The sequence below is a fragment of the Aegilops tauschii genome, chromosome 3, assembly GCF_002575655.3.
Source record: "Aegilops tauschii subsp. strangulata cultivar AL8/78 chromosome 3, Aet v6.0, whole genome shotgun sequence".
NCBI classification, from domain to species: Eukaryota; Viridiplantae; Streptophyta; class Magnoliopsida; order Poales; family Poaceae; genus Aegilops; species Aegilops tauschii.
In genome coordinates this window covers 606,145,063-606,156,398 of record NC_053037.3, presented here as the reverse complement: position 1 = coordinate 606,156,398, position 11,336 = coordinate 606,145,063, and the positions used below count along the sequence as shown (strand labels likewise).

Below are 11,336 nucleotides of genomic sequence, written 5' to 3'. Positions count from 1 at the left end.
TATCAACATACAACTAACCCTATGGTGTGATCCATGCGCGCGCTCATATGATGGGCACCAAAGGACAGCAACATAACCACAAGCAAATTAAATCAATCATAGCAATTCATCAACCACCGATAGGACAACGAAAATCTACTACCTCTACGCCACCAAAGGATAGAGCTCGAACCCCTACGCCACCAAAGGGTGGGGAACGCCGTTGTGGCGGGATTGAGCTCAAACCTTAGCTCATCTTCCCACCAAGGTAAGATGATGGCTTGGTAGTCCAACATAAGTATAAATTAACCATGTGACTCGTTAAATCAAGTTTAAAAAATGATTGGCCACTTAGTAGTTTTAGCAACGTTAGGGATACATTTTTGTCCACAGCCAAGATGTGACCGAGCAAATATATGTTCGAGGGAATCAGGCAAAGGGAAAAGAATGCTAACTTAGAGATTTAGTAAGCTTACCTTACCTTGATCAGTTAAGAGAGACTGGTGAAGCTCATAATCAACGTGCCGTTCTCATACTCACACAGTTGTTTGAAATTTAGTTGCAGACTTTACAGCCTAGAGAGTACATGTAAGAAAGTGTGAGTAATGTCACAAAGAAAACTAGTTTTTAGATTAGGAATCAGAGCTACCGATTTCCTTAGTAAAATCAGATCAGTACAAACAAGCACCAGATCAGCCAGGGTTAATAACATAACTGGGTCCAAAAACTACACTTACAGCTACTCAACAGAAACAACACCAGATACATTACAAAGCTGCTACTACTGGGGCACATGACTGACTGGAACTACACTGATGGATGAAGAGACAAACCAGACAGAATGCCGCCAAGTCTTCAGCAACTCTCCAGGTGCAAATGTGTAAGGATCAACCCAGCTGTAGCTCCTGCTTAGAGCATGAGCGGCATGATGCTGCAGCAACTTGTGCCCAGCAAGAAACCAATCTTGGCATTCTGCAGTTCAGTCCAGCAAGAAAGTAAACTACCAGTGAGGGAATTCAGTTTCAGTCTCTTTCCATGCAGGTCACAGCATGACATTTGAAGTTGAGCAAGTCGTGAAATACTAAGGGCGTACACATTAGATTTGCTGGATACGATCTAGTTGAGCTTTAACTCTTGGATGCGGAGTGAGGAGAACCTGAGCAAGGCTCAAAGGGCTTTCATGAATGATATCACTTTCAGCTCGAGGACCATCTGCAGGCAGCCGGGGGTTGGTGATGTATGTTTTCCTACCATCACTGAGGTCATAGCAGACGTATGTTGTATCATTAAAATTCATGTAGATGCAGTTGCGCATGATTGTAGGAAGCTTATCTGCGTTAACAACCATACACTTGCCAACACTTAGGAAGAGAGCGCATCTGCCGATACTTTGGATTGGTTCAAGTACCTTGCGGTTGACATCCACGCAGAGAAGTTCAATTGTTTCGACTTTATCATTAACAAGCAGCAGTTTACCGGCAAATTCCACGAGACAACCAGTGTAGCAGTGCTTGGGCATGTCAATCTCCATTATCAGCTCTGCATACCAGTGGCCACCGGTTCAAACAACCTTGCACAAAGTTCCTCCACAAATGAGCACGTAAACATTGCCTGCATGGGTGACCATGCTCTGAAGGTAGAGCAAGTTTTCCTTGTCGTAAGCAGCATCATGGAACTTCACTGCACGGAGCTGGCCCGTAGGATCAGCAGAGTAAACGGCGTCACTGCCTTGCTGCAAAGAACAATAAGCCGGGATATCTTGGTACTCGCTCTGTTCCGGTTCGAAAGCGAAGATAATCGTTGGTTCAGAGCCAACGATTGCAGTGTTCACCCAATCTTCCGGAGGTATCGGCGCTGCAAAGGGAAGCATGTCACCAGTCAATGGGTTGAGGAGACGAGCGGCATGCGGGCGCTCCCTGTCCCCGAGGACCAGGAGACCGTCGGATGCACCGACGAGGATGTAGTCACCGAGCACCGGGCGGCGCAGGCGGCGGAAGCGACCCGTGGAGACATCGAGGAAGAGGGGCCGGCCTTGCTCGTCGTCCGCCCCGTGGAGCACGACCCACTGGCGCGGGCGGAAACGGGGATCGGCGACCGCGGCGTGCGGAGATGGCTTGGCGACGGCAGAGCGCCAGCTGGGGCAGACGGCCCTCATGGCCACGTACCCGTCCACGCCGCTGGTGGAGAGGACGCAGTCGGCAACGAGTTGGACGAGGTCCCGCTGAAGCGACGCCCATTCCGCCGTGATGGATCCACCAGCGACCTCCTGCTCCATGGCCGCGCCACCGATGCCGCCGTCCTCGACAAAGACCCCGACCACGCCGCCGACTGCCACCGCCTCGCCGTGTGGTGGGGATCTGCGCTTCGGGTGACCGAGGAAGAGGCTAATGGCGGCGACGAAGACGTGGATTTGGGGGAGAAATGGTGGAGAGGAGCGGCGGCTGGATAGCTCGGGCAGTGGGGTGGGGGTGTGGAGAAATTAGGGGTTAGAAGAGTGATGCGGTTGGGCTTGGGCCGGCTCGAAATACTTGCAGGCCTCTGCTGCACATAGCAAACACTAAAAAAAACTAATATACACTGTCTAAAAAAAAACAATATACAAGTGTTATCCTAAAAAACACTAATATACACGCGTGTAAAAAAGAAAAATAACCAAGCCCAATGATAACTCGCCGATGTGCCTTGACATTTAATCAAAAGACTATACATCATCCATCCTTGACTGGTGGTTCAATTTCTTCCTGGAGGCGTTGGACGTTGAATATCCCTCGGTATGAGGTTTAGGGTGTCCAACATTGAGATAGCCCTTGCGAGCTTTCATTGGGACTTTAACTCGAAGCTTGTTGGTGGCAGGGAGCTTAAAGAGCTTGATATGACTGAGTTGCATGGGATCACGACGCATCGTAATTACTTCTTTAGTTTGTCGGTCTATGTTTTTCTCAATAGTGGAATTTTTTATTATATAAAGAACATCAATAGAGATGATACAAATGAAAATCCGTGCCCATCTTCTAAATAGCTAGGATGAACGTAGCCCCTGCAAGAACTAAATAACAAGGACAAGGAGTTAGAGCTCTTGGGTGCCTGTCACTAGTAGAAAACAGGGCTTTGGTCACAGGGCAAGATTCACATTAGTCCCGGTTCAGTCATGAACCGGGACTAATGCGAGCATTGGTCCCGGTTCGTGCGGCTGAGGCATTAGTCCCGGTTCACCTGGGCCCTTTAGTCCCAGTTGGTGCCACGAATCGGGACTAAAGGGTGCGATGCCCATTACTACCGGTTGGTGGCACCAACCGGTACTAATGGGCTTTGAGGCATTAGTACCGGTTCATGGCACGAACCGGTATTAAAGGTCCCATTTTCAAACTCTACCCCCCCGGGACCGCCTTTTCAGTTTTAGAAAAAACAAAAGAAAATGATGGAAATGTCAAAAAAAAGTTTCCCATGTGATATGTGGTCTAGTTGTTGGGAAAATTTACAAATATGAATTTTGAATTTATTTGCAAAATCTCTCTGGAATTTGTAAAATGGGCATAACTTTTGCATAGGAACTCGGATTAAAAAGTTTTTTATATGAAAAATCATCTACTTGAAAAGTTACATCCGATTTTAACGGGGGAACCCCGTTAAACATTTTCAAAATCCTCAAAAACCTAACAGAAAAAAAGTTACGGGGCTTTTAAGATCTAGAGGCAAAAAAATTCCAATAATTTCAAACTTACTAGTGGCGCACCGTAACAGAAAAAAAAAATTGGTTTCGATTTTTTTTGGAAAAAATGTGGTCAAATCTGGTCAAACAATGGTCAAACTAATTATTCTAGAATATTAGTGTTACTAAATAATTATTTCGGTTTTTTTGAATTTTGGTCAAATCTGGTCAAACTGTGGTCAAACAATGGTCAAACTAATTATTCAAGAAATATTAGTGTTACTAAATAATTATTGTTTTTTAAAACAATAGTTTCAAACTCAAACAGTGAAATGTGTCACTTCATGCTCAAGCTAAATTCCTGAGGGTTAATAGGATTGACATCTTACTATTGTCAAGAAAACAATAAGTGCAGACTTGGAAACGAGGGAGAATAGAACCCGGAAGTTAAGCATGCTCAGACTGGAGTAGTGAGAGGATGGGTGACCGTCCGGGAAGTTAGATGATTTGGAATGATGAGGGGTGATTAGAGATTAGAGGATAAATTGAGCAGTGATGAGGGATGGTAATTAGAGATTAGAGGTTAAAAAAATTCAGAAATTTGAAAATAAAAAAAATTCAAAAAAATTCAAAAAAATCATAAAATTTCTTTTAGTCCCGGTTGGTGTTACCAACCGGGACTAAGGGTCGTTACTAATGCCTCCCCCCTTTAGTCCTGGTTCAAAAACCGGGACTAAAGGCCCTCACCAACCGGGCCAAAAGCCCCTTTTTCTACTAGTGTGTGAACCCTATATCAATAGTAAAAATGAAAAAAATACCTGGAAAATTGAAACAAAAACTTGAAATTTTGAGGTATCAAACATGGGTGCCCATTCTACTCCCATGTGAAGTATCATGGAGAAATGACATTCATGGTATTCTCGTTAAAAAGGTCAAAAAGTTTCATTGTATACACAAAACTATTTGAATGGATCGTAGGTGAAACTGTATTTTCTTGGTCATGGATACCATGGATGTCATTTCTTAATGACTAAACACAGGGGTAGAATGGGCATCCAGGTTAGATACACCAAAATTCTACTTTTTTATTTTCCTGGTACTTTTTATTTTAATATTTATATACACGGGCACCCGCGAGCTCCTTTGTATTTAACTAAATAACAAGCCATAATCTCTAACAAAACTAAAAAAATGGAGCATAAGCCGATGAAGGGCCAATTTGTAGACTAGACGACCATCTACATATGTGATTGTCTTGACTGTGGCCCATTTTGCTAAAAAAAACTGTACGCATCTACAAGGAAATAACTAAGTTAATTTTATTAATCATCCAATGTAAGTAGCATACCCATATGTGGCAAAGCACTTATTCGAGATAAAATGGACTAAAATTAATAATTTACCCTAAAAAAATTTAATGAGTCATGCAAATGTGTTATGAATTGGTGTTCCCGAAGCCTGTTCCACTAGTACAAAACATGCCATCACTGGCAGCACATATCTGGTAATCCAAGCAGGCCACATCAGATGCATCCATATTTATGTCTGAAAAAAAAAGATGCATCCATATTTGGTTGGGCGTTGGATGCCGCTTCGGTCCTCCCTCCACGCCGCTAGTGGCTAGTGGGCTCAATTTGATTGGCGCCCTCGGCCTGGTGGGTTGGGCTTAAAAGGCTAAATAAAAAGACTACATCAGGATTTTCTGTTTTACCGAATTTTTCGGTTTTATACTGGAAAAATCTAGTTCTAAATGGTTTTTAGATTTCATACAAACCATATATAGCATAAATTTGGTCTCGGTTCGGTTTCAAAATGTACAAAGTGATTGATATGGTCCTCCTTAGGACAACCCTCCTCTAGAGCAAAAATTTATGGGCGGTTAAAAGGTCCATTGGAGATGTGACACATTCCGGACCTCGGCAGATGGACTTGTGGGTTGGGGCGAAACCACTTGTAAGTTTTTATCTCAGACGACCCATGAGCAAAACGCGAGTAACTATTTTTCTTTATCTGAGACACCTTTGATTTTGTCATGCCGGGATGTTTTGGCCTTCTCTAGCTATTGAATTTATTCAAATTTAAATCTATCTTGTCATACATGTATATAAATTGTAGGACGCAATTTCAAAATCTTGGAAAATCATATGTCCTTTTGTCTCCATCTTATTCTTCAGAAACAGAAAGATGAAGCAAAGTGATAAGTAGAATATTCTAGTTGCAACTGCTACAAATTAATCAAGAAAGGGAAGAGTTTCTCTTCTTTTTTAGACCATTTTAATGAGATATTTAGCTAAATTTACAACATTTTCCCACATTCCATGGACAACGTAGCTACCTGATGTTTCTGAAGAATTTCTGAAGGGGCATAACAGAGAAAGAAACCCAGTTTTTAATGGCAAACATGGTTTATTGGTTCAACTTAATATGATAATCACGTTTCTTATTGATAAATGACATCTCAGGCAAATGAGTTTGTTCCATCGCGGACCATATAGATTATCAGTTCCATAGATCTTCGGGTACCCATCCGGAGGCTGGAGACACGACGCACTTTGTCTCTGCAAAAAAAATGCACCTCCGACATATGTTTGCTGCTGGATGAAGAGACAAAACAGGCAGAATACCACCAATTCTTCAACAATTCTACAGGTACAATGTGCGAGAACCACCCCAGCTGTAGCTCCTGCTTTAGAGCATCAGCAGCAAGAAGCTGAAGTAACTTGTACCCAACAACGATCAGTCCAGCATCTTGGCATTCTGCAGTCCAGTCCAGTGAGAAAGAAAACTAGTTACCGGTGAATTCAATCAATTCCTTTTCACGGAGGTAGCAGCATGACGTTTGAAGTCGAGCAAGTCGTTAAATAATAAAGGCGTAAAAGTTAGATTTGGCAACGGATACGATCTTGTTGAGCGTCAACTTCTGAACAATGACTGAGAAGAACCTGAGCAAGGCTCAAAGGGCCTTCATGCCTACTCTGAGCTCCAGGGCATCTCCAAGCGCTGAGGTGATGTATTTTCTCTTGCCATCGCTGAGGTCATAGGCGACGGCTATGCTACCAATCCTAAATCCAGGACAAATAGTAGTGTAGATGCAGTTGCACTCGACGGAAGGAAGCTTATCTGTGTCAACTAACAGGCACTTGCCATGACTTAGGAAGAGCGCGCGCACTGCTGCCGATACTTTTGATTGGTTCACGTACCTTCCTCTTGGGATCTAAACTAAAAACTTCAATGGTTCCTAGTTCCCCTGTAACAAGCAGCAGTTTACCGGCAAACTTCAATGGTTCCTAGTCCCCTGTAACAAGCAGCAGTTTACCGGAAGAGTTTTCCACTATATCCTACCCACTAAGATTTTTCCATTTTCACAACAGTTTTGCTAGAGCACATCTAGATGTGCCATAAATATTGCACATCTAAGCCTTAAGTCGTTGATCTTATGCGGAGATTCGTGTGGGTATTTTCTTTTTCTTTTTTTCTTTTCCTTTTCATACTTGATTGAGTCACTTAGATGTGGCCTAGACACACCCGACAACAGTTTTATAGACGGACGTAGTATAACACAGGCCGGAATTTTTTTTCGTGTATTTTTTGCTGGGTTTTCGCTGATTTTGATTTGGTCCTTATTTTTCATTTTTATATTTTTTAGTACTTTTTTTAATTTCATCCTTCTTCATCAAGTTTTTAAAAATTCACATTTTTCAAATTGGGGAACATTATTAAATCCACAAAAAAAAACCAAAATCGTGAACACTTTTTAATTCAAGAACATTTTCCAAAACTTTTAACTTTTGAAATTTTGTGAACATTTTTTCAAGCTCGGGAATCTTTTTAAAATTCGTAAAGAAAATTAAGTTGCCAAACATTTATAAAAAATCCATAATTCTGTACAAAAATCATGAGTAATTTTGAATGCACAATTTTTAAAATATATTAAAAAACTGTAGTTGGTTTCTTTCTGAACCAGTGCGTGTTTTTCTTTCAGGCAATAAAGCCAACAAAAAGAGGACGTAGCGTCATGAGAGAGTGACTATTATTTGGAGCGGCCCGTCACCTGGAGGGTATGCACTCCCTACCAGCATCCCAATATCCAGCGCCTGAAGCACTAAAAAGGAGTTCCGGTTCAATCCTCAGTGAAGGAAGATAGCTCAATCGCGACAGGGCGAGGCCATGGATGGGACAGAAGAAGAGAGGGAGCCACAACAACATTGTGGATGCTATGGATGGATGAGTGTCTCCCCATTCGCGCCGATCTCATCGACCTTCTACCATCGCTTAGAACCGCCATTGTTAAGTCGCCAACGACACCATACATAACAGGGTAAAAAGGTGTAACTGACTTCCGTAATGTTCGTCATGAAGGTCGAAAGGAATGGAGCGGACAAGAACTGATATTATACAAATATATATGAGCATTTTTGAATACTTTTTGAATGTGAAATCACTACTTCTAATATATTGTTTTTCAGATACGTGAACATTTTCCACATTCCAACATTTTATTATTAAATGAATTCTTTGTAAATATTTTAGAAATTTATCAACTGAGAGGTATATATTTTTGATATAGAAAAAAATGTGTTGGTGCAACCGGAACCATGGCATGTTAAACATTAAACAAGATCAACACATAAGGGCCATCGCCAGTACACAACTTTTTCCATCGGAGGGGGGCCCAACACCGCACGGAACTGCCAGGAACCGTTCAAGAGGCGGTTCGGGAGGCGATTTCTGCCTCCTCTCTCCGCCGGCGTGGCTGAGGGTCCTCGTCCTCTCCTGTCTGTCGCTTCGGTGGTGGGTGTGGATGGGGACCCCGGCGATTCTCTCCGGCAAGGAGATAGGGTAGGCTAGTTTTTTCAGAGGCATTGCATCAATGGAGGTGATGGCGCCGCGTCCAAATAATTTGCCTCTGTTTTTCCTTCATCTTGGTGGTGCTCTAATCAGCGGTGCCGAGGAGCAGATGGCTTGGTGTTCTTGCCGGGCTTTGGATCCGGTGAGATTTGTGTCTAGTGGTCGGCGCTGGAGCACTCTTCTGGGTGGCGTTGGGATTGGCTGTTGTAGTTGTGTTTGGTGTATTGCAGTGGGGTACGTGGATGGTTCACTTCTTCAACCATGTTGGATGAAGTTGATGGCGCTGGGATCTAATGGACACGGGGAAGAACCCCGACCGACGTGCCACAAAGCATCCTTGTATGCGAAGGTGCTCCCTCAGATCTAGGAATGGTGGATTTTCTCCTTTTTCTCTGGCGTTGCCTTGGCAATGGCAGGACAACGATTCAGCGAGGCACAAGGTTCTCTACCTGTGAAATTTGTAGTTTTACTGGTTGCGGGAACATTGTGCAAAAATGTAAGACACCTATGTTGTAAGACACCTATGTATGTCTCGTGCAATGACTATGTATGCACTCTCTGTAATATGTTTGTCTAATGAAATATACGTGGTTATTTTTTTTTAAAAGGGCGATCACCAGCATGGCATGGTCAGAGATGTCATCGGAACCCCGTTTTTTTCTTTTAAGCAGTGTCATCGGAACCATGAAATGTTCACCAGATCCATGTTGTGCCTTCGTTAGCGCGAGAGAGACTCTGAACTGGAGTGTTGTTTTGTTTGTACAAGATTCAGTTTTGGAAGCCTGCACGGTAGCAGCAGGTTCTTGTTTCTGTACCAGTGAACGAGAGAAACTCTGAACTGAAGTCAGATGTTCATAACTGCAGGAGCACCATGTTTGACCAAGTCCATCGGCACTATTTCCCCTTCTTTTTTTTCCTTCAATGACGTTCAATGCTAGTATTGCACAACTGTATTCTGCAGCAAGAACAAGGTAAAAACTAATCTGAAACATCTCACATTCACAGCTCACAGTTTCTCTTCACCAATGTCAGGAGATTCTTATTCTAAAGCTACGCTGCACATCCAACCCAAGAACTGAAGAAGAACTGCCATCCAACAGCGCAAACCTTAACCAGCACACGTAAGGGCTGTCGCCAGCATAGCACGGTGAGAGATAGAGATGTCATCAGAACAATGACATCGTAATCGGATCCATATGATGCACATTCGTTTTGCCAACGCCACAACTAATCAAAGAGAGAGATGAACAGCTCCCTCTCCTCCCTTTGGCATGAACATCTTAATCACCAGATCCATCTATATAAAACAGCACTGGTGCTTTATTATTAGTCGTCCTTGGTTTACACTTGGTACGGTCTCCTATATTATAGTTCTATACCGGCACATAATAAATCACAGAAGCAGAGAGGAGGGAGGAGCAAAAAAATAGAGAAAATTACAGCGGCGAATAAATAAATAAAATCGAAAATTACTGCAGCGCAGATGCAGCCAGCCAGCCAGCCAGTTGAACGGATCCACTGAGCGCGTCAGCTCGGCAGATCTACCTCGCATTCTCACCGTCGTCCTCCTCACCACAGCAGGAGCCCGGAGAGCGCGAGCAGCAGCAGCGGCGCCGCGGCGGACGACGAGACGGCCGGCGCCGGGCTCTTGAGCTGGGGTGGCGGGCTGTAGTAGTAGAAGGGGAAGTAGGGCAGGAACGGGTTGGGCGGCGGTGGCGTCGGGTAGGCACCGCCTCCGCCTCCTCCTCCACCTTGTCCTCCTTGGGACCCGCCGCCGCCTCCTCCTCCGTACCCGCCGGTGGGCGGAGGGTAGAAGTAGCCACCGCCACCTCCTCCTCCACCGGAGGGAGCTGGGTAGGAAGTGGGAGGCGGGTACACCGGCGCCGCGGGGGTCACCGGAGCCGGGGGAGGTGGCGACGGGTAGTTGTACCCCGGGTTGGGGTTGCAGGGGTTCCCGCAGGAGGCGCAGAGCGTGCAGGTCGTGCCGTCCTTGCGCACGATGGTCACCCCGGTGTCCTCGGCGCCGGCGGCCCGCGCCGCGTCGGGGAGCAGCGAGCACAGGAGGAGCGGCGCGAGCAGCAGGAGGAGGGACGGTGGGTGGGGAGCCATGGCCATGTGGGAGGGGTTGGTGATAGGGATGGGAGTGGGAGTGAGTGAAGTGAAGCTGACTGTCTCGGGGTGAGGGGGGTACTTAATCCAGTGGGCGTGGGGTGCAGCGGAAAGCGGGGCGGCGTTTGTCGGCCTTCCAGATCGACGGCGGATCCGTGGACGGTAGGGAGCCACGCCCACGCGTGGCGTGGCCGGAAGCTGCGCTGCGCTGTCCGCCCGCCCGCCCGTCGGTACGCGCACGGAGGCGTGCGCGGGGCAGAGGAGAAGGGAAGCGGTGGCTTTCGGTGCGGTACAGTAGGTGGTGGAGCGGAGCGCGTGGGGCGCGTTGGCCGACCGCTGGAGCCGTTGTCGCTAGCTGACCGGTGCGGTGGCGGCGCACCGCTCGCGCGCGGCAGTGCCGGCCAGCGTGTGACCTAACCTTGGCGTTTTACACATGGCCCTTTACAGTTTACACATGGGCACAGCGCGCTACGTCGGAGCAAGCCGGGAGCAGTTTCGCCGAGAGGCAAAAGGCCGAATGATTTGCGCATTTTGCGATTAGTTTATGGAGATCGCCACGGTGTTCGCAACCCGCCTCGCTAATCACTCAACCGTGCCGCGTCCAGGCAGTGAAATGCGTAAAGCCACCGCAAAAGTGTGCTGATTTTGATTCACAAACAGTGTGCTGATGAGCAAAAAACCACCACAATATAAATCACGACAAAAATGCACCGGACGCAATGTATTTCACAGTGGCAAAAAATCATCGCAA

The 11,336-nt window shown here is 45.7% G+C and overlaps 2 protein-coding genes across 2 annotated transcripts; both read right to left on the bottom strand.

The window, feature by feature from the left end:
• Positions 1-590: 590 nt before the first annotated feature.
• LOC123497463 (uncharacterized) lies at positions 591-2,776 on the bottom strand. The gene is made up of 2 exons (XM_045233918.2): positions 1,073-2,776; positions 591-951 (listed from the first exon to the last, which is right to left on the bottom strand). Exon 1 carries the CDS (start codon positions 2,252-2,254, stop codon positions 1,541-1,543), a length of 714 nt encoding a protein of 237 aa, XP_045089853.1. The 5' UTR covers positions 2,255-2,776; the 3' UTR covers positions 591-951; positions 1,073-1,540.
• A 6,998-nt stretch (positions 2,777-9,774) lies between these two features.
• Positions 9,775-10,647, bottom strand: LOC109738756 (uncharacterized). Its single transcript, XM_020297856.4, has one exon. It carries the CDS (start codon positions 10,589-10,591, stop codon positions 10,046-10,048), a length of 546 nt encoding a protein of 181 aa, XP_020153445.1. The 5' UTR covers positions 10,592-10,647; the 3' UTR covers positions 9,775-10,045.
• Positions 10,648-11,336: the final 689 nt, after the last annotated feature.